Source organism: Musa acuminata, chromosome BXJ3-9, assembly GCF_036884655.1.
Source record: "Musa acuminata AAA Group cultivar baxijiao chromosome BXJ3-9, Cavendish_Baxijiao_AAA, whole genome shotgun sequence".
In the NCBI taxonomy this organism is placed as follows: domain Eukaryota; kingdom Viridiplantae; phylum Streptophyta; class Magnoliopsida; order Zingiberales; family Musaceae; genus Musa; species Musa acuminata.
In genome coordinates this window covers 5077513-5100761 of record NC_088357.1, presented here as the reverse complement: position 1 = coordinate 5100761, position 23249 = coordinate 5077513, and the positions used below count along the sequence as shown (strand labels likewise).

At 39.1% G+C, this 23249-nt stretch overlaps 5 protein-coding genes across 8 annotated transcripts; 3 read left to right on the top strand and 2 right to left on the bottom strand.

Moving 5' to 3' along the window:
• Positions 1-6986: 6986 nt before the first annotated feature.
• On the top strand, positions 6987-9325 carry LOC103997484 (zinc-finger homeodomain protein 4-like). 3 transcript variants are annotated; one of them, XM_009418724.3, is made up of 2 exons: positions 6987-7566; positions 8312-9325. In XM_009418724.3, exon 2 carries the CDS (start codon positions 8346-8348, stop codon positions 9147-9149), a length of 804 nt encoding a protein of 267 aa, XP_009416999.1. In that variant the 5' UTR covers positions 6987-7566; positions 8312-8345; the 3' UTR covers positions 9150-9325. The 3 variants fall into 3 exon arrangements, with proteins under 3 accessions (XP_009416999.1, XP_009416998.1, XP_018686825.1); XM_009418723.3 differs by having other exon boundaries at positions 8301-9325; XM_018831280.2 differs by lacking the exon at positions 6987-7566 and adding an exon at positions 8132-8148.
• A 1458-nt stretch (positions 9326-10783) lies between these two features.
• On the top strand, positions 10784-11527 carry LOC135650006 (acyltransferase GLAUCE-like). The gene has a single exon (XM_065169047.1). It carries the CDS (start codon positions 10784-10786, stop codon positions 11525-11527), a length of 744 nt encoding a protein of 247 aa, XP_065025119.1.
• Positions 11528-11641: 114 nt separating this feature from the next.
• LOC135650002 (omega-hydroxypalmitate O-feruloyl transferase-like) lies at positions 11642-13637 on the top strand. The gene is made up of 2 exons (XM_065169037.1): positions 11642-12205; positions 13605-13637. Exons 1-2 carry the CDS (start codon positions 11642-11644, stop codon positions 13635-13637), a joined length of 597 nt encoding a protein of 198 aa, XP_065025109.1.
• LOC135649323 (glucuronoxylan 4-O-methyltransferase 3-like) lies at positions 13528-15737 on the bottom strand. Of its 2 annotated transcripts, none has more exons than XM_065167564.1 (2): positions 13962-15083; positions 13528-13724 (listed from the first exon to the last, which is right to left on the bottom strand). In XM_065167564.1, the coding sequence occupies exon 1, from the start codon at positions 14836-14838 to the stop codon at positions 13996-13998; it is 843 nt and encodes a 280-aa protein (XP_065023636.1). In that variant the 5' UTR covers positions 14839-15083; the 3' UTR covers positions 13528-13724; positions 13962-13995. The 2 variants fall into 2 exon arrangements, with proteins under 2 accessions (XP_065023636.1, XP_065023635.1); XM_065167563.1 differs by lacking the exon at positions 13528-13724 and adding an exon at positions 15603-15737 and having other exon boundaries at positions 13757-14879.
• Positions 15738-16361: 624 nt separating this feature from the next.
• LOC135649322 (probable serine/threonine-protein kinase At1g54610) lies at positions 16362-23246 on the bottom strand. The gene is made up of 8 exons (XM_065167562.1): positions 22220-23246; positions 21029-21313; positions 20633-20950; positions 19204-19431; positions 18605-18705; positions 18345-18444; positions 16999-17415; positions 16362-16526 (listed from the first exon to the last, which is right to left on the bottom strand). The coding sequence occupies exons 1-8, from the start codon at positions 22664-22666 to the stop codon at positions 16371-16373; spliced, it is 2052 nt and encodes a 683-aa protein (XP_065023634.1). The 5' UTR covers positions 22667-23246; the 3' UTR covers positions 16362-16370.
• Positions 23247-23249: the final 3 nt, after the last annotated feature.

The window sequence follows — 23249 nt, the reverse complement described above, 5'->3', positions numbered from 1 at the left end:
AACTATATCTGATGGATGCATATGCTTCAATGATGGATGAACCACACTTCATCTCCAGCCACTCCTATGAGGTACATGGAATGTAGAACAAATTCTTACAGAAAAAAAGAGTTATCATCTCCATAATTTGCATGCTGTGAGGCACTGAAAGTAATTACAAGTTAATAAAATATAATTTGGATACTCCATACTATTCAACACGATGAGCGAAGATATTCAAAATAAAAAATAGAGATTTATAATAAAAATATATATATAAAAAGCTAGACGTAAGATTTGATATGATTCGATAATTTTCATCTATATTTATAAAAAAAATCAAAATTTTTTTTACCAAAGATCAATTACAAGATCCTTGAGGTATATTCGCTTAAGCATAATTTTCTTATATATTTTTCTCACAAATATATTAGAAAAAACTCATAAATATCAAAAGTATTATTCGCATCTGTTTTTTACATAATAATATATATATATATGAGATAATTATGGATAAATTAATGAGGAATTTTTTACCAAGATTTATTATCTTTTTAGCATAAGAAATCTTAAAATACTTATAAATCATAAATTCCAACACTATTTGCATCGATATCAATAAGAGAAGGCAACTCATATAGGAAGGCGAAGGGATCCAACAAAAGCTTGTCGCGTGTACGATGATATAAGCGATGGGATTTGGTTAAGTAATAACCCAACATGTCTTACTGCAAGCTGAGAGTTTGACGCCATAGCTTTACAGTGTAAAAAAGTGGAAGCAACCACTCTTTGGCACTGTTATCGTGATTTGGAAGGAAGCCTGTCTCTCTCTCTCTCTCTCTCTCTCTCTCTCTCTCTCTCTCTCTCTCTCTCTCTGCAACACGCGCACACACAGCAAGCAAACAAGAAACCAGAAAGGAAGGAACGATGGTGACAGCACGTAGGTCGGGAGACGAGGAGGAGACTCGCCACGCCTCCTTTTCACACGGACAACCACAGCAGGGGAAAGCAAGAAGCGGCAAGCATGAAGCAACGCAGCAGCCGGCAAAAGCAGCACCACCGGCCGAGGGGCGGGGGGAGGGGGAGGGACGCATTGGATTCAATGAAGATTTTGTCTCGTAGCGAAACAAGCCTTCGGTCGACCCCAACCCGTGGCCGCTTTGCATGCGCCGCCTCGGATCGCCCGCTCTTTCTTCCCCATTCCCTCCCCTCTCTCCTCGACCTCTGGTGAACTTTGTTTTGACCATCAAAGCTGCCTTCAATTATTATCGTTTGTGTTTTGCTTCTTCCTCTTCTTTTCTTGCCCGCCTAAGGATGCAAAACAAATGTCAGCTCCAATTAAGTATTTATTATTATTATTTTTAATCGAATGTTAAATTTCCTATATATTTTTATCCCAAAAGATTCTTTTTTCTATTTAAATAAAAAATTGATAATTAATTGTCATAAATTCTTTTAAAAAAAATTATAATCATCTTAAAACTCAAATGACAAGTTGCATTCAAAATTGAAGTTACACTTTATTATAGTACCAGTCTAAAGAATCTTAAATTTTGATAATTAATTATTTATAAAAATTTAAAATTATAAAAAGAAAAATATTAATCATCTTAAGATCATGTCCTAATAACACTAATCATCTTAAAATTATATCCTAATACTTTCATAAAAAATTATGTTAATAGTAGAAGTTTACCGAACTTGTTCAAAATAATATCTAATTTTAATAATTACTTATCATAAAATTCTATAAAAATTAAAAATAAAAATACTAACCATCTTAAATCATAGCTATATAGTTTAGTAAAATTGATCAAGTTACACTTCAAATTAAACTAAGTTACACTCGATCATAGAATATATTCAAAAAATCTTAAATTTTGATGAATAATTATTATATTTTTTTAAAAAATAAAAAAACAGTATCGATCATCTTAGAAACATGTCATAATAGTTTTATAGAAGTTGATAAAATTATAAGTAAGTTGTATTCGATCATAGTATCGATTCAAAGACTCATAAATTTCAATAATTAATTATCATAGATTTTTAAAAATAATTTAAAATATATGAATCATCTAACAATCATGTCATTTATAAAAATATATGAATTAGTTTAGTTAAAATTGACAAGTTACATTCAAAATTAAATTAAGCTATATTCGATCGATCGCAAAAAAAAAAAATCTTTAATTTCAATTTTTTTTTGTCATTTATAAAAGAAAAATCTTCAATTAAAGTGGACTGACCTCCTAAACTGGATCATGATTTTGTATACTTGTCTGTTCCTGAGGGGGAAGGTGTAAGCTTGACTTGATCACATTCAATCTTTGTCTGCAGTTTCTGTGCTGAGACTTGCCCTCTATATCTCTCCCCCCCTCGCATGCACACATATTCTCATGCTGGTCTGAATAAACTCGCTTTTCACTGATATCAATGCCTCTTCTTTTCCAAGCTACAACAAAAAAGCAAACAATGGAAAAAGAACAAGGAACAGAAAGCAATGAGAGGGGGTCAAATGTGATGTTTACAGCTCCTTAGACAAAATTATGACTGTTAAAACTCATGATCATGCTCGTATGCAGTTGCTATTAAATCATGTAAAGTGAATGAGAGAGAGAGAGACAGAGAGAGAGAGAGAGAGAGAGAGAGAGAGAGATGCATGCACTTCTTGACCTTTCTTCAGAGAGAGAGAGAGAGAGAGAGAGAGATGCTTGCACTTCTTGACCTTTCTTCAGCCTTGTCTGCATGTGTTTTGTATTCTTTTCTTTTAAAGGTGCATTAACACATTTCTTTACATTGTTTCTGAGCATTTTGGAATAAGAATAATTTGCTTCTTATTATAAGAATAAGAAAGGAAATAATATTCTATTAGGAGAACAACTCGAGTCAAATGCTTGGGCACAGCTTTCATAAGGATTCATTATGGAAACATTGTAGACAATAATTCTACACAATCTATCCACAAATTCAAATATATTCAGCAAACTAAACTTCCAACTTCTTTAGGATCACTTGCCTATCCTCACCTTAATGTAGCTTCATCCTCATACATATATACATGACAAAAAATATCACCTCTACTGGTTTCCATTTTCTCATATCTCCTCCTTACATTCATTTCATTAGAGGGTACATAATCAATTCTTTGTTTGCTCCCAACTGCTCCTGAACGTACAATTATAGAGAACCATAAATATGTATGGGTATGAGTCCATATTTTGATTGCATGCATCTCTATCATTTAATAACAACTATATATAAACATATATATATATATTATAATGTTATACATTTTATATTCAGCTTTGATGTTTGGTAACATAATTGTCCACTTGGATAGTTGCACTTGCACATGTTGCATCTAGCTTTTATGCAACTAAATGTATCCAAGCCACTAAAGTATATAACCATTATTAAAGTTAAATATGCAAACACAATTAGATTTGTGTGATTAATGCTATAGTCTAATGTTTTAGACTTGTCACTATGTTTGGTGTCCTCTTTTTGTTCTTTTCTATTGTTCTTCTTCTTATTCTAAGAGGTGAAGTGAAGCAGTGAGACAAGACATGCACATGAATTAGAGATCAAAAGGAAGACCAACCTATTCATTTGCCATCCTCTTGTTTGTCTCATGAAGTGTGGCCAACTTGTAAAAGAAGATTGCTTATTTTAGAACATCACTTTGTGCCACTCAGGTGAAAGAGACTTGTGGGAAGACCCACTGATCTCTGACATTTTGCAATTGATTCTGTGATGGACTTTGATGAGGATTGTTTGGTGTGGATGATCTGTCTTGGTTTTTTTGATTTCTACTAGTCCTTTTTATTATTAGTCATGATTTCCACTTGCTTTCTCATGGTAGAAACCAAATACAAGTATCTTATATGAAATAAGTTTGTTGTTTTATAAGTTGTTGTACTACATTTCTTGATTTCTTTGGCATTATAAAAACAAAAAATATATTTTAGTTAATACTGATTTATCTCGTCCCGAAATCGATCTTCACCTATACTTGTTCGATCAGCATAAATCTTGCTACATAAAAAGGATAATGTGGACAAAGGCAATTAAGTGAGATGACTGCTGAAAATAAATTGACTAAAATCAGGGTTTGTTTATTCCTTTCACATTTTTTGTTCATTCATTCAGAAATCCAAAGTAAGATCTAATAAAGTGAGGTTTTATGATAAATAAATGGATGTGAATTTTGATATAGAAATATAATTATTGAATCAAAAAAGATATTTGTAATCCAAGAGAACTGAACATTTCTCTTTTATTCATTCCAAAGGATAAAAAGGGGGTGAAGGTGGAGCTCTTGGGGGTAAAATCATGGTATGGCAGAGGGAGGAGACTCTCATGTTGGTGGCACAACTCAGTGACCAGAGATAGTGCTCTCACTAGAAAGAAGAACATAATATGAGCCCATAGAATCCACCATGCACCATATATTATAAATAATAATAATAATAATAATAATAATAATAATAATAATAATAATAATAATAATAATAATAATAATAATAATAATGTCCATAGGTCCCATTGGTTTGTGATCATTTAGCATCTAATGTTCAACATCCTAATGTCTGCTATTTACAATCAAATCAAGTGGAGACATACAGAAAAAGAAAGATCCTGATATAATTACTCTGGGTTTATTTCTTCATTTCAGGACCAATAGTTTTGTGCACCTAATGCCAAAGATGGGCAAATCAAGTTAAGATCACCTATATGTGATACATCAGACACCAGGACCATGTGGAGCAATTATTAGGCACATCAAAATAAAGACATCAGAAATGGTCCTGATTTCATGTGCCAATGTGCCAAAAATCTGCTGCTGGCAAAGATAATCTTTTGGAGTGTGATCCTCAACATGATTCCAAATCTGTCTCATTCTCAAATTTGAAGCTCAAGTATTAGACCACTTTTTAGGTTGTGTTCAGCAGAGCAAATCAACTTCTTGTAACCAAAAGTAATATGATGAACAGTGTGCTGTGAGATTAAGTGGTAATGGAAGTTTTTGTTGCCTTTGGGTGGCTGAGAGGAGTTATCTGTGTGCATTGGAATGTGTGGAGGGAGAAGGAGGGTTAGGGGGATAAGATTTCCAGCTTCCAAACAAGAAGAAGATACAGAGGGCACTGTTTCTGGCCTCTGTCAGCTTGTTTGGGATGAGATACATTTGGCTCAGGAATCAAGGTTTGGATTTTGGGAGCCTATGGCCTGTGTGATCACTGTGACATCAGGAACCTATTTAATTAAATTTGCTGGCACAACCACCACTTTTCTCCCTCTTCCAGGAACCCCAATTAATTTGTCACCACAACCTTTCTCTCTCTCTCTCTCTCTCTCTCTCTCTCTCTGTGTGTGTGTGAAACACAAGAGCACATCATCTTTATTGATGGCATTTAATATGTAAAGCCAGCAGAGATTGTGATTTATTGAATGGACAGTACCATTTTGCTTGATACAGTGTACCCTGATCAGATGAATGAGATATTTGCATTTTTTTTTTTGTCATTATAATTAATCCTAGAGTAATATTTTACTTTGGTAGGAAGATTTTTGCAAACAAAAACATCACAAGCATCAGAAATTGTCTGTAATAATAAGATAACCTCAAAAGGTAGAGTTTATTCTTTTCTTCAAGTAGACATAATTATCCTCACAATTCAAAGCTTAATCAATGGATGTGTGGATTTGTCTACAACTTATTACAGTAAAACTACCAGCAAAATTGAAAGGAATATCTAAAAGAAGTTGAGCAAAACAGTGATTGCATTTCTCAAAGAAATTCTGATGAGTTGTAGATGAGGGTTGTTTGTGCATTTCAGAGCAAATCTGCAGTCAATAGTGCCTAAATCTACTCAATTCTAATGATTCGAAAAATTCAGGTTCCATAAGCTGATAAAAGGAACCATAAGAACAAATGAGAGAAACAGAATCTTAGGGTAGCAAAAGAGCATTCAAGAAAAGCATCTTAAGAGTAACTTGTCAATGAGGATTAGTCAAGCAGATTGTGCTGATAAAATTCCACCTCCAAAGTTGTCATGACCACTTTCTCACACATGTTCATAGATAAAAAAGTGCCTTGTGATGGAGAATATTGCTCAGCATCTGGGAGATATTTGGTCATGGAAAAGCTAAAGAATATAGAGTCTCAGGGACCATGTTATGTACCTTCTGTTTTCCCTTTTGTCCTGAGAAAAATTGAGAAGGTAAAGAGGATAGCAAAAGATTCATATTAAGTGTTTTAGTGGAGACCTTAATTCTGACAAGGAATGATTTCTTTGGAAAGAACTCCATGCTTACAGGGAATGATCAAAAAGAAAAGGCAGGACCCAGCAACCAGTTTAAGCCTAAATCTAGTAATCCACCAAAATAGTGCAACTAGTCATAGGATGTTTGAACAAAGAGATGAATTGGATTAATTATCTCCATGCTGATTACAATATAGTGATCAAAAGAAGAGAACTCCTTAGAAACTAAGTTTGTCTCTCCTGTGTCATATTTGAAGCCACTATCCATCTGTTAGTGAGTTTAATATATATTGGGACATTTTCAGAAGTCTTTATCATGTAAACAGGGCAGATTAATTATATAATTTTGTCCTGACAGCATAAGTTTAATGTCTAATGGTGCCTTAAATTATCTAAAACATGAGAAAAATGGTGAGCTGAGTAAACTGTGATCATTTAACCCTCAGCTAAATATCAAAGTTGGATGTCTGAATTCCTTGGGATATGATCATCTTCATCATAATAATAACCATGGGTGGTTAAATGATCATATCCCAAGGAAATCAGACATTCAACTTTGATATTAATAACCATCATTTAACCCTCAGCTAATAACCATGCCTACATGGTGGATGAACATCTCCTCTGATGAGGAATGGACTGTTAGCTCCACCATGTAGGCATTTTGGCCATAAAGCTTGCTACATGCTTCTGTCATCTTATTTTTCACTAAGGACATTTTGGTAGCTAGCTTTCTTTATGTTCCTCAAGTTCATAATGTGGGGACTCCTTCTGTTCCTCCCCCTCTCTCTCTTTCTCTCTCTCCCCCCTCCTCTGACACTGCAGTCCTCAATTTCTCTGTTTCCATCTATGTGGTAAGCTTGATACCTGATAGTGCAAACAAAGCAAACACCCCACACCTTATTATTGTTTGGTCACCACCCCCTAAAACTTTCTCAGTTTTCCAGTGTCCTGAAAATTTCTGCTTCTCTTTCTATATTGTTCCAAGCTTTGTGATCCCTCAATACTTTTGCTAGTCCCTTATTTAGCTTCTCACAACCACAACCCTTCAGCCAAATCACATCAATTCCTTTCTCTCTCACTTCTTTTCCTTTGCTCTCCTATTTGCTTTATTTCTCTTCTTCTTCTTCTTCCACCTAAGCTCCTCCTAATGCCCTCTTCTTGCCATGGAAACCACAATGGAGGATATGCTGAATCTTCTTATGGAGTAAACCAACAAGAGTTTTCTGGAATAAACTCCATGCCTACTCCCTTCCTTACTTCCAAGCCTTGAAAAGAAAGGATCACTTCTGCTTTACCCCTGCAGCCTAGAGAGAGGAAGGTGGGTTTTGTTCTGTCCTAGGTTCTCAAGCATTCTGCATTGCTGCATGGCTCCAACCATCATGGAGCATCTCTACCTGTTTGTTTTCTTCGGTTGTACTTATGAGACAATGAAGTGGTGGTCATCTGAATGCTAGTAGGAAATCTCTAGGCACTGTTGTGATTCTTGTTGTTTTCCTCATGGGTGGGAAAGTCTAGTCTCCCACAACCAACAAGAGATTACTTGGGTATCATCTTTCATGCTTCAGGATTTTAAATTTGTTAGAAAGAAAGGTCAGCATTGGTCTTCAGATTACAATGACTTCATGGTCTTTTTTGCAATTCCATCATCATCTATCTTGTTCTTCCTCTTATGAATTATTGTCCAAATCAATCTGTTAATCTCACCTTCATCTAGTTCTTTTTGCTGTTTTCTAGTCACATATTGACTCTGGAGATAGAGCCAAGCATCTCTTCCAATTTTAGGATCCCATTCTTCACTCTTGGGTCTTCAAGGTTGGAACAAGAGAGAGAGAGAGAGTGTGTGAGGTTTACCTGGATAAGGTTCTCTAGAACTCAGAGCTTCTCAGTTTTCTGCCAAAGGGTAAGTGGGTTCATCATTTAGACTCCCAAGCATTTCAGACCAAAAGCCTTAGCTCAAAGTATATGGATCCTTGAGTGTCTAGTTTTAATTTTACTTGTCCTTTCTTATTCTTCTTTTTTTCTTGTCACTGACCTTTTCCTTCTGGTGTTGAGGTCAAAAAAAGGACCTCAAAAATAGAGAGCACAAAGTTTAAGAGAATGGATCTTTCTGGTCAAGAAGGAGAGATCCCAATCCCAATAACCAGTGTATATGTTGGTGGTCATGGCCATGGCAGCATCCATGACAGCCCTCCCATCCACCACCCCTCCAATGGCCCTCCTCCTCCTCCCCTATCCACTGCCACCACAGAGGACCACCACCACAACACCACCAACTCCTACAGCACCAAGAAAGGGGTGGTAGTAAGGTACAGGGAGTGCCTCAAGAACCATGCAGCTTCCATCGGTGGGAATGCCACTGATGGGTGCGGTGAATTCATGCCCAGTGGCGAGGAGGGAACTCTGGAGGCCTTGAAGTGCTCTGCCTGCAGCTGCCACAGGAACTTCCACAGGAAAGAGACAGAAGGAGAGCCCTGCTGCGACTGGTTCTACCCCCTCAGGGGGAGGAAGGTGATGGGCCACAAGGGCCTCCTCATCTCAGGATCAGATGCATTTGGTTACAGCCCTGCATGCAATAGCCTCATTCCAAGGGCCACACCTCACAACATGATCATGCCTCTGGGTGTCATGCAGACCTCTGAGTCTGATGAGATGGAAGGGGTGGGTGCAATGATGGCAAGGCCTGTCGTGGTGAAGAAGAGGTTCAGGACCAAGTTCACCCCAGAGCAGAAGGAGAAGATGCTGAGCTTTGCTGAGAAGGTGGGGTGGAGGCTGCAGAAGCAGGAGGAGAGTGTGGTCCAGCAGTTCTGCCAGGAGATTGGGGTGAAGAGGAGGGTCCTCAAGGTGTGGATGCACAACAACAAGCATCACTTGGCAAAGAAGAACTCTCTCCAGCTTGAATGACCACTGAAATCCTCTTGCATCATCATGCCAAATGCTCATCTTACAAGTTGAGTTTTGGTGGTAGCATGTCATAACTATTTTCTTGTATCACTTTCTGAGATTTTCTCTTCATTTTCCACACTGTCATAATCATGAGTTTACCAAGCTTTAGTGTTAATTATATTAGTGTTTAGGCATTATGGATTGTTGCATTTCAATCAGCTGGTGAAGAAGACAACCCTCGATTACTGTTTAGGCATTATGGCTGAACATGAGTCTCAATAGCTTAGATCATGATCAGTACAGGTCATAATATGGTGTTTGTGATTTGAAACAGTGAAGGAGATATAAACTAGAGATCCATCTACCAAGAACACAGATTAATTGCGAGGAATGGACAGGAAGCTCTAGAGCTAGCTAGCTCTGCAAGAAGATGGAGAACTCTCTGACAGATCCATGCTTCTTCTGAGCTCCCACCATGGCTGAAAGCACTCGACTCACTGAGTCTAGCAATTATTTGTGGTTCAAGTTGCATAGAAAGGCAAGCATTACATTCTCATCCAAGTCCGGTCACCTTGGATTGACCATAAAGCCTATGAATCACCATTGTTGTTTGAATTGATGACCTCCAGAAGACATGGTTGCCTCCATGAAGTCAGCACTGTGTAGTGTCATAACTACACTCTTCCATCTTCTGTGATTGAGAGTCTGCAAGGCCACAGCACTAACTAAATCAATCACATGAATTTAACTTAGAGCCACCCTCCTGAAATGAATGCCTGTTAGATCTCATGGACAAAGGTTTGTGCACTGCAATGCAGAGTTTGGGGAGGATCAATGCACGCATTAGAGTCTCCAGGAATAGAAGCTGCAAAGGTAAGGCCTGATTCATAAGTTTCACTGCCCTTTGGCTCTGTTTAGGTACTGCAAACCTAAACAGCAGGAGCCAACATAGATGGCAAGCTCATTCAATGGCATTCATGACAAAGGGTCTCCAGGTTTGGTAGGAGCATCACTGCTCCTTTGGACTGCAGTACCACAGCTTTGACCCTGACTTCAGATCCATGTACAACTCCACAATGAATGATCAGCCCCCGTCTGTTCTTCTGCAGCCAAGCCACTATGAACTTGAATCTCAAGGGATGCGCAAAATTCTCCAAGAAATTTGGTGAATCATTGTTCTCATACTGTCATCAAATGTACAAAGCAGATTTAGGCTGATGCTCTGATATCTTTCAGGTTTGCAACCGAGCAAACAACTCTCGAGCTCTGCTTAGGAGTTCAGATACAAGTCCTCAACTATACACCTTCCCACCATCTTCTTCTTCCTATTGCTCTCTCACATATTCAACATTTTTTATGCCACAAAACATGCGATCATGCATCCATCAAGTTCTTGGATCTCTCTCTCTCTCTCTCTCTCTCCTCCAACCACATAGGCGCATGCTCTTTGCTGACTTCGTTTTCATGCCGGCATCTGAGGATGCATGAACCATGAATGGGTAGCCAATGTGACGATTGTTAATGCTACTCGGCCAACGAGGAGATTGCACTGAAGCCATCATGCTTTTCTTGTTGATTTCAAGGGCTATATTTTCTCGTCTCACTTCCTCTGTTAAAAGCATTAAAGGTCTCCCCGTACTCTGCCTCGATCAATGGCTTCTCTACCCATGCAGATTGCCACTCCTTTGACGGACGAGGATGTCGAGAAAGGAGAAGCATCCGTCCTGGTTTCTCCGAGAAATCCAACACCTATGAAGACAATCTACCTATCCGACATCGACCAGACCGCAGCTTTTCCTGTAGAGACCATCTTCTTCTACGAGATGCCACCTGACGATGCAGCAGCAGTCACGTCCGATGTCGTCGAAAGGGTGAAGAGCTCAGTGTCTGATGTCCTCTTGATCCCCTACTACTTCATGGCCGGGAGACTCAACTTCAACCTGGAAACCAAGAGGCTGGAGCTACTCTGCAACAATGCCGGGGCCTTGTTCGTTGGTGCAACATCGAGACGTAGGCTAGAGGAGCTCGGCAGCCTCTCTGCACCCAACCCTTCGTTCCAGCATCTCATCCTTAGAACCGATGGATTTAATGGCCTCCATGAGACCCCCATCTTCACCGTTCAGGTCAGTTCATCCTCCTCTCATCGGGATGGATGCGTCTGTATAGACCTTGACTTCCGATTTCCAATGAAGGTGACTGTATTCAGATGCGGAGGTTTCTCGATCGGCATAATGACGAACCACAGCGTACTCGACGGGAAATTAGCAGCCGAAATGTTTGAGAATCTTGCTGCCATTTGCAGGGGTGATGGCCTGAAGACTCTCGAGCTTCATGTGGATAGATCATGCATCAGGGCAAGATATCCACCTCAGAGACGCTTCCACCACACGGAGTAGACGAAGCGGAGGGATGACACCTGCTTCACCTCCCCCGAGCAGCCCTCTCCATCCACCGCTCTGTTACAGGTCTCCAAGAACCACGACTACAGGGTGCTGTCTCTCGCCCCTGACATGATCGATGGCCTCAAGCGAAAGGCCATGACCGAGTGCTACTCCAGCTTCGAGGCGGTGGTAGCTCACCTGTGGAGAGCGAGAACGAAGGCGGTGTTCGACGACCCGCTGGAGTTCTCCTCCGTGCTGTTCGCGGTGGACGTCAGGATCAAGATGTCACCGCCGCTGCCTCGTGGGTTCACCGGCAACGCGGTGATCACAGCCTCGGCGAGCGCCGGGGCGGCGGAGCTAGGCGAGCGGCCGTTCTGCTTCGCGGTGAAGAGGGTGAGGGAGGCCATCGGAATGGTGACGAATGAGTACGTGAGGTCGGCTGTGGACTGGCTGGAGGTGAACAGAGGGGTGCCGTCGGTGCTCGAGAGGAACTTCTTCGTGTCGGCTTGGTGGAAGCTGCCATTCCATGAGCTGGACTTCGGGTGGGGGAAGCCTGTCTACGGCGGCCCGGTGGTGAGCGGCATGCATGAGTTCGTGCTGCTGCTTGCTGATGGCAGCAAGGAGGGGGAGGGGAGTGGCATCAACGTTTGGGCGGCGCTGGAGAAGGAGGAGATGAAGAGATTCGCGCGCAATGTGTCCTTTCAATCCTTTCACAGCATCATAATCCTTATACTTAAAAAAATTATATTAGAATCTTTATAATTCTAAAAATAAAATAAATAATTTTATTTATTCTAACGTCATTAGATGCATTGATGAAAATTACTGACAATATATGTTAGATCGACGTGAAAATAATGAACAAATATATTTTTTTAATATCTTTTCTGTTTCTAACGATTTTATCTAAAAAAGTTAATTTTATATCTCACTTGTTAGAAAAGAAAGAAATATTGAAATTATCTTTTTGTCTATCATTTTCGTATCGATTCAATACGTGGTATATGTTTTTTATCAATGCAGCTGTTATAGCAAATGAGATTATTTATTTCACTTTCATAATATTTTTTTTACCAATAACACCCTCATATTTGTTTTTATATAAAGATTTTTTTCTATTTAAATGAAAATACCTTGATCTATTAAAAAAAATCCTTAATTTTGATAATTAATTATCATAATTTTTTAAAAAAATAAAAAAATTATTATTATTTTATATATATTTAAAATTTTATGATATTTAATTATCAAAATTAAGGATTTTTTTGAATAACTTATATGCTCAAGTCATTTTAGTAAAAATATAAGGGTATTTTCATTCGAATAAATAAAAAGAGCACCCCAAATAAAAACAAATGTCCCGTTTACGTTATCAGATAAATATTCTTTCTCATCACATCAATTTCTATGATTATCGATTACAAAATTAATAAATGAAATAAATCAGTCGATGATAATGTTGCCATCGGGAAAGGAACATTTGTGTTTTTGGCTACAAACATGACGGATTTTGTTTTGGCTGCTACTAATGAACTGGTAGTTGGTGACCTGTTAATCTGCATACGCTCATCATCCTTGTTTCCGGTAGTTGAGCTTTGACTGCTAATGGAGGAGGAATGCTAGTTGAGGAGAGAGTGATGATTTCAAGATTTGCAAGTAGATCACTCACCGTAAGCCATCATCCATCCATCGCTTCTAATCGGTCATAGTGATACCATTTGTCAAGTTCATGGAGTTGCTTCTTCTTTCATGTTTCTTATTACATGTCCACCAAAAGAAATCTGAAGCTCCAACAACATCTACAACTGCTTCTTGAGTTGTTGAGCATCCCTAGATTTTGCTTGTGGGTACATGGTAGAGAGCATTGATCATTGTATTTTACTAACGTTTTCAAATTAAGCATCTTTTCCATACGGGATTTATAATTTTTTTAAATCATTATTTTTACAAAAGCACTAATTCATCCCCTCCCATCTTAGTGTTTATTTCGATCCTAAGATCATCTTCTTGGCTTTATGGTTCCCTCTCGGGGGGTGGATCGTCCGAACGTAATGGTCTATCTCATAATTGCATAATCGTATTCCGATAACAGGGTTGTCTCTTGACCACTGATGATCCTGAATGATAGGTCAGTACTAGAGGTTGCCCGGCGTAGCGGCCACAGCACAAAGATGACTCAACTGTTTGCAATCCATCATCTCAGTTGTAAGCCCTGTAGAAACATTAAAAGATAATCCATCAATGTGAAGAGAAACAGAGCAAGCAACCACTTCATCAATGATTGATTTTATCAGAAACACTATCGGAGAATATGAACGATACATAGATCGATCTACATTCAACAAGTACAGCAGAATTATTAGGTCCATAAAGATCACAACTATTAAAGTCAAAAAATAACTCAAAAGTGTTCCCAAAAGATGACAACGAATAATAATAGTATGACCACCTTTTAACTACTGCTGACACTTTTCTCAACCGCCTTATGAAGGACAGAATGAGATCTCTGGATTAGCTCTGTGGCTGGGGATGGTGAAGTGCCTTATCCTTCCCTCCTCTTCTTTCAAGTAACCCTGACAGAGGAAGGTCTTTGAGAACTTATCCTCCACGGCTCTATCCACATCATGCACGAAAACATCGGTATCCCCCTCTCTCCTCCTCCCTCGAGCTGCCATGCCCGCCGTGTAGATTGCGCCCATCCTCCCCGGCGCCTGTGGGAAGTAGCCGGTGGGTGCATCCACCATGATCAAGTCCCAGTCCACCTCATAGAACACATCCGGCAACTTGGTCAGTGCCAACGGGCACCTGGAAAACTTGGTGTCTTCCAACACCATGCAGCCTGTCGACTTCCCTGACTCCAACAGCTCGTCGGCCTGGCTCACCTTCGTGTCATAACTCACGTGGTACGCCTCCAACGTCGGGAACTTCTGTGTGACACTCTCGATCCATTTCTTGTCTTCTTCGAGGAAGACGGTGCGCCCGCCGTGGTTCAGTGCGCTCCACATGAGGCTGTCATGGCCGAGGCCGAAGACAAGGAAGTTGCAGGGAGACTTCCGCTCCAAAACTTTAGCTGTGACGGAGATCTCTCGCAGGGTTTGCTGGGGAGTGATGTTTGAGGTGGCGTAGTGGATGATGGTTTCTCCAAGCGAGGGTGGGATCTTTGTGCATGCAGGTGCTCGAGTTGCTGCCGATGCTTCCACCGAGGTGGTGTCTGGAGTTGGTGAGGATGAGTAACCAGACGCGAGCATGTAAAGGAGAAGAAATGCAAGCAAGAACCCAAGAAGAAGCAGCTTTGGGTTGATGGTGTTCGGACCCTTGGCCTTCATGGTGCTGGCAAATGGAGAGAGTGTGGCAACGAGACTTGGTCCTGCATCAAGTTATATTGAGAGTGAGATGGTGGCTTGTGAGAAAGAAGAAAAACAAATTGGCTGCCTTTGTGAATGCTGATCCTTAAAGAAGCAGCAAAAGAAATGAGGGGGGCTGATACAGATGGGTGACCAACCCCCCCTGTGGGTTGGTGCACACTTGCTGAAGAAACAAACATAGAAGTGGAATCATAATTGAAGCAGTATAGTCATTTTGACTTTACACCATTCTACAACAACTCATCTTTTTGCTCATTTAAGTCATTGCTTGATTCTTAAGCTGTAGTAAGAATGGATGAGACTTCAACAAGGTATGGTTTAAGTAGTTTTTGAGTAGAAATGTTCGAAATAGTGTCTCCTAATTATTCCTATTTTTTGAACTAAGAAGAACATGGTGGAAGGTACCATGGCCAACATGATTCTTATGTGAATCATGGTGGCCTATCCTGTTGGTACATTTGGGAAGTAAATACATCATAAAGAAAAGAAAATAGTAAAAGTGCAGCTATGAGAAGTTGCTGTAGTGGGACTACTCAATTTATTGCAGCTAAATCAGTAAGTCCTTGTTCTCAATTTCTAATCCAACATGTATTTCTACTTATGCAACAGATACACGTGATTGCTCGAGCACCAGATACCTAATTGAACAAGATGAAATGATTGTAAAATGAAACATCAAATAAGAGTAGAGATTAACCTAAGCAACAGAGTAAAGGATGAAATACCTGAAATATTAACAGTACTGACGAAGCTCAAATAAAGATGGAAACCGTCTTGGAATATAGTGGAAACCAAGCTTAATTCCTGCTGCTACAGAACAGATATTCTCTTCATGCAATCTTGCTCTTCAGCCAAAAAACTTTCAGCTCCATGAGTTCAGAATTGTGTGACGATAGTAAAAGATTTGAAACGAGAAGATCTTGTGCCGGATGGATGTCAGTGATCTCACCAGAAAATACATAAAAAGATGACAAGGAAACCTTCCAAGTAGCTTTTGTCAGAAACATTTACAGAGCAACTCTATCTTCATATACAGTGAATCTTGAGAGGATGATTTACATATATTTTTCCATTCAAGGGAGGCCAACTTTCCTTTTCAGATTTCAAGAAACCCAACAGTGAGGATCATGTGCACACATCACCGAATTAACAACATAAGGCTCTTGACATCCTTGAACTATTCATGATGACGTTCGGCAAACGAACCAAGAGGTTGCAGAAAGATTATATGACAGGTAGTTAGAGATTTAGTCTGCAAGCAACGTGGAAGCACTTCAACTGCAAACAGTAACCAGCTCTGCACCGCCAAAAGCTTCTTCGATGTTGCACTACTGACCAAATTAATGACCCAAATGTTTTTTGTCGCAACTAATGATTCACAAAATTATGTTTGCACTACTCCTTGAGCATGTTACCTCCCTTTATATTCATTCATACGATGTATACATGACTCAAAACCATCTTTTGCCATGGGAGGACACTAGTCATCCTTCTTAAAAATTTTTCTTGGACTTGACTTTATCAAGGCGTGCTTTGCGGACTACCTGTTGGATCTGCCGCTCATGTTCTTTGAGCATATCTTCGACATTTCCTCCTGTGGGCATCAATAGTCCAGAATAGTGGATTTTTTTGTTCCTAGGACCATAACCCTGAAATTTGTAAAAGCGTGCAAGCACTTAGTGATATAACTCAACTTAGCAGCAGAAAATTCTATTATTGCTATCTTTAAAGCTTTAAGCCCTAACATGCTCATTGGTGGAGTACACTAAGAAAAATCTCAAGCAGAGATGTGGTTACATAAATTTGTCAAATAAAAAAAATCAAAAGAAGTGCCAATATATATAGAAACATATTAATATAACCCCAATCATGTTTTAGAAACTGTTGTAATTGCATGTATCTTCTATTCGGTCAAGTATTTAAACATGTGGTTCAAAGGCTTTCACATTTCTATAGCCTCCTATAGTATTATCCCTAGGCTTGCACAGGATGATGTGACTTGATTCACAAAATTCACTATGAAAGCATGCTGAAGTTTAGTGCCACATGCAACTACTTTAACAACTATCAATGGTGCAATTCTTGTTCAGGTGTCACAGAAGAACATATGAATATGAATACCTTGCTCACTGTTCTGTCATCTTTCTTATGGGTGGAGGCAGGTCTGTCAAGTATATGCTTGTCAGATGGCTCAGCCACATCAAGCCGATTGTATCTTGAGTTTGCAGTGCTTCTTGCTGCCACTGAACCTGGGAAGAAGGCAGCTCCTGATAAAGGCATATAAGATCTCTGTGCCTGCAACCGAGGGCCATTTGCCACTCCCATGGAACTATATGAACGTCCAGGAACCTGGGGCTCTTCCTGATTCTCTTCCTTGGTCAAGGAGGATCCAAATCCACCAGCGTGCATTCCTGGATGATAAAAGCCATTTTGTGCTGTTCCCACAGGAGGGTCAATTGAAAACCCAGACCCACTTTCATCATATTGTGCATTGTATTTCTCACTGCTGGTTTTGGGATTTGCCTGTGGTTTTCTCTTCTGTAACAGCAGTAATGGATAAATTAAACCAATAGGATAAATAGAAGAGCTGAGTTAATTGACACAAGAATTACATTCTCTATAGGGATCCATGGTTTAATCAATGCATTTCTGCATAAGCACATGTACTCCATTATGTTAGGTTGAGCACAATTAAGTATTACATTACATTGGAAAGAACACATTCTCAATAACTCTAATCGGAAGCTTTTTTTGTCTAGTAAACACTGATTTGATAAGAACTTATCCAACTTTTATTTACTGTAAAGCAGAGTATGCCGATATGCTTTTGGTTAATTGTTTCCAGATGTTTCTCCAATACATATTTTCTTGGCATTGCCATGAAAATTTTGGATAGATCAGTATGTTGGTCTCTGCCAGACTTTGCTAAGGACTATAACCCTACTCTATGCTTGAATGATGAAGGGTTACTATGTAGACATAACTCTAGAGTAACTGAGTAGACACAATTCAAAGATATTTCTTAGTCTAAAAGAACACATAAAGGTAGATGCATATTTGGTTTTCACCATACTAAAGAGCATTTGCAACAAAAAGATAAAGCTAGAGAGAAACTTGAAAGGATGATGTATGCCATCACGATCATTCTTAAACAGTTATGCTTGGTTGTTCCTATATCATATATTCATGAAGCTACTGGCCAATGAGAAAGTAGAAAACAGTTTGTCGCATGATTACAATGGAATAATTGATTACTATGAGTAGAGTTGGCTTTCTACCTATAACAAATAATACATTTCTAACCTTCAAAATCATCAAGGATATGGTGCTGTCTATGTTCTGATCAAAGGTTTCTGTTAAATGTCACATACAGATGCTCTCTTGCTTTTTTGCATATTTTGTGAGCAGCTGCAAACTAGAGATTATACGTACTAATAAAAGCATTGACAAAAGTGCATGAAATCTACCTGTTGCTTGACATTTGCATCGGGCATTGGCTTTGTTTTAATTTCTCGTCTTCCTGGTCTTGCAGACTCTGACCTTTTTTTGGTAGCTTCTGCTCTTTGCCTGTAAAAGGCCATAAAGCAGAAAATGAATGATGTCATTATCCAGTGGAACAACATAGTCCAACAAATATCCTGTATATATCTTCCACAAGTTGCTTTATCCTTTGAGGAGAATGAGGCAATACGTAAAATGTTTCATGTCAGATTTTAAATCAAAATACCTTCTAATTTCCTCATCCCGAAGTTTAGCATCATACTCCTTGCTTGGTGGATATTTAGGCAAACTTGAAGGGTTGCAGGCAAATGGTTTGGTTTTAAAGAACTGAAAAGTAGTAGAGTTTAGTGGTCACTAGATCATCAAATAGCATATTAGAAGCATATTTAACTGAAAATAAGAAGTAACTGGTAGCTGTAACACATTTTGCATGTGTATGGAAAAGACTCCAATGACGATCTTCAGAGAGTTCATTAATATTTGGATACTTCAAAGAGAACGACTTTGTAGGCAAAGGAAATAGTGTAAATATACTGGGCAAATTATACTCTACTCAATCAATTTGTAATACAGACTGAGAAAATAAGAAAATTAACAGCAGCATATGAGATACTGGTAGTACTAGATGTATGATGAACAATTATTCTCTCTCAATTTATCTAAAAGAAGAAAAAGAACTGTCTCGGATCCTATTATAACATTTATCAGAAATCAAATTCTTCATTAAATAACAGAAGCAGCACAAGTTTGATCCTGGAAATGTCCCAACAAGAGTTAAAGATAACACTTTATGTGAAATGCCATAGCAGTGAAATCAAAACTTACTGCACTTGAAAGGGCTGAAGCTGCAGTTCCACGGTTTGCTGGTTCTACTGCAAGAAGGGAATCTAACAGAGTTAAAGCCACTGAAGGAAAATCTTCAAATGTCTCTGCAACACAGCGCCTATATTGGTGCTGAGGTTTAAAAATGGTTGCATGAGGCAATTTTGATTTTTTCCAGTATTCATCTGATGGTGATCCACAGAGCTTAAAAATCTTGTGTAGTTGTTCCACCTAGACAGAGATTTTTATATCCATACGTCAGATAAGAAATCAAGTTATTAAAGTTAGCAACTGTCAAGATTATGGACCGATTTGAGAACCATAACAAGAATAGAAGAATCCCAGAAAATAGATAATTTGATTTGTAAATAACAAACATGAATTTTAGGAATCCAGATCTAACTTATTAAAAAAATTTAAACAGGAAATTTCCAAAATCTTTAAACCCATTCTTAAGAGAAATGATGTTTCTGTCACTTGAGATAATTATGTATCCAAATGCGTGATTTCAACCAGATACTTGTTAAAGACATTCTACCAGTCAGTACAAACCAATATTAAGCAATCCCATCATGGTAACCACTCGGTATACTTATCACCTGGCATACTTACCACACTGTGTTTACCAGAATAAGATTACCAATGAACAATCTTACCAAGCAGTAAGCTTACCATTCCATATAGGGCTTGGACCTCCTTTCTTTCCCTCTTCTCAAACCTTATCTTTCTGATTTCTTCCTCCCTTTGCACCACAACTGTCACCCTTGCCAACCCTCTTTCATCAATGCTGTTCTCCCATCCTCATGCCACCACCATTTCCAGTCTGTTCTCCCACCCTCCACCACCACTTCTTCCATTCTGCTCCCCCATCCTCTGCAACCAGTCCTTTATCAAGGTGTGTAGTGCTCGGTTAGTGTGTGTGTTGGTCTGTAAAGTGTTTGGTATGATCGTGCCAGTTCAGTTGCCAATAGACATCAGCTTGGACCAAGATCTTAATCACTATTTCCGATATAAAGTTTCCAGTGCAAAGTGGTCCTCTAGACTGGTTGAGGCAGCAAATATCTTTAAGAAAATAAAAGGAGCAAAGAAAAGATTATGATATCAGCAACAATGACATTGAAGGTGTAGCCCATTCGTGACATCTATATATTTCCAAATTGTTGAACTTCAGAAAGTCTTAAAGTCTTTTTTTTTGCATCAAAATGGCAATTTACCTGTGATCATGTATTACATGGACAATTATGCAAAACATGGAATGTTAATTTCAACTTTCAGTAAAATATTTTTAGTGGCTGGTCCATAAATGATCTGTTTGAAGTGGATTGTCACACCAAATGGAAACCTTCCACATTCACATTATTAGAATTTAGAAGTCATTTGGTTCATTTCCCTGAACCAGATCTATTTGAGTACTTGAGCGGATCAGTTATACCTCAGTTCTTCCAGGCATGATGGGCTTCCCTGCAAGCAACTCTGCAAGTATGCAACCAGAACTCCACAAATCAACAGCAACACCATACTCTGTAGCACCAAGTAAAAGCTCAGGAGGCCGATACCACAATGTTACCACTCGGCTTGTCAATGGCTGTTTCTGATAAGGATTGAAAAGTGTTGCTAGGCCAAAATCTGCTATCTTAAGAATGCCATTGTTGTCAATCAAAAGGTTTGAGCCCTTAATATCCCGATGCAGAATCCCTCGACTATGGCAGTGGGCAAGCCCTTCAAGTAGCTGTTGCATGTAACACTTCACCTGAAATCCATATGAACATGGTCAAATATATCGATTTTTCAGAAAATCTACATGAAATTGACAATGTATAAGAGAAACCTGTGGTTCAGTAAACTTGGGACCAGGTCTTGCAGCAAGTCCAGCGAGATCATGCTCCATGTACTCGAAAACAAGATACAGGTTGCATGACATTCGTGATGTAACTATACCTTCAAGCTTTATAACATTTGGGTGATCAAGCCGACGCAAAATATGAATTTCTCTAGCCATAAAGCGGACACTTTCAGGATCCATATTAACAAATCGCACTTTCTTAAGTGCAACAATTTTACCACTTTCAAGATCACGGGCTCTATACACATTACTATAGGTCCCTTGTCCAATCTGCAAATGCGATATATTTAGCAAAGATGGAAAACTGGTGGATATATCAAAGGACCAAATAAAATCTTATGTCAGAGAATTTAGCAAGCCTGAAATTAATACTTAAAAACATATATTTGCCATTAATTGAGGATAAAAGTATAAAACAATTACATATGAACAATCATTTTGACTATCTTGTTGATCATGATGCATATACGCCTTTATTTCCAAACGAAATAACTAGTAAAACAGTTACATCAACAATCAATAACATCGATGTGTAAACCATGGACATCAATGATTTCATTCCATGAAGTGTTAAAAATTGAAGTTACATAACATTTGCATCCTGATCTTCATTCTGTGCTCATTTGTTGAAGTGGCTTGATGGTAGGCATGGCCGAAGCAAAAGAGGATTATAGTAAGAACTAAGAAAAACATAAACCATATTTATCTTAGTTTCATCAGGTGCTAGGCTGCCTATATGGGCCTATTATTTAGGGAAGGTCGAATTCTTCATTCGGCTGGCAGAGTGTAATCTGCTCGTCTTTATCATGAAAACGACAATCTTTTGGCATTAGAAACCAGTCCTTGGATGGTCTACATAAAAAGGACCAGATGTAGAAAAGAAAGTGGTTACGATATCAAACAACTTTTAGTTAATGGATCTCAGTTTCTCATTATTCCCCCTGCAACAACTAAGCAAGTTGGAACCATCCTTTACTGCACTTGCATATTAGTACTATTGTGATGCTATTAGGTGACCAAAGAGATCTTTTTAGTTGTATCATACTCTAATTGTAAGCAAGGCATGTAAACATGACTCTGTCAGATTACAAAGCAGCAATAAATCCAACAGACAATGAAGCAGAAAAAAATTAAAACATCAATAACAGAAGAAAATGAAGGCAAGTATTTTCCAACCTTATCTAGTTTCTCAAAGGAACTAGCTTTCCGAGGTATCCACCCATCTATCGCTTCTGCAGCAACAGCAGTTAGCCAAGAAGGCCAGCCTGCAGCAACATGTTCTCCGGAGAACCCATTTGGCACATCAACAATTTCTAAGCTGCCTTCCACCTCATTTGACACACCCACAGCTTCAGAACTATCTCTATTTGCCCCAGCATTAAGGGTAACCCATCTCTGGAGCCCGCCACCTGCAGCGGTCTTCCCACGTTCACCAACCAGTGGAGGCAGGGAATTGGTCACCGCATTATCTTGTGTCGCAACCATAGGGTTTCCGTTACTAGCGACATCGACTCTAGTTGCCACAACCACCCCTTTCTTCGAGAGTGTGAGGAACCGCTTCAAGGACTTTATTCGGTGGGTCTCGCCATCCCGGCTGATACCTTTGGAGCAGATGCAGCCCATAAGAACCACTAAAGCACGCACTCCTCGTTTCTTATTGCTGAATCAGTTGATTGATGGCGTAAGTGCATCACCCAAAAATCGACGTTTCAGCCTTGTATTAGGCTTCGATTTCAATCTTCACTTCCAATGCCTTCCAATATTAACTTGCATTCAACCTGATGATGTCCCAAATTTTCAAAAGCTACGAAAGAATCCAATCTTTTCTCTAGAATTCACAACGAGATCCAATCCACAGTATCCTCCTCGACAGCATTCAACTTGTATCCAAACAATCGACGAACCCGAATATGGCCGGAGAAGGAAACTTAAAGGGCCGACTGCTTCCAAGAACAAGATTTGGAACAAAAGGTGCCACCACTCCAGGGTAAACCAAGAACCAGACTGTTAGATTAAAACAAGAATCTGGAAGCGGAACCTCCACCTCGAAACGGAAAGAAAGAAAACGAAGGAAATTCGAACAAAAAAACGTTATTTTTCCTTCGGGAGGCGCAAGAAAGAATTGGGATCAAAAGATCGAGAACAGAAGCTGAAGCACGGAGGGTTTTGCGGAGACCAGTACCCTAAAATCCCGCAGAGCCAATGC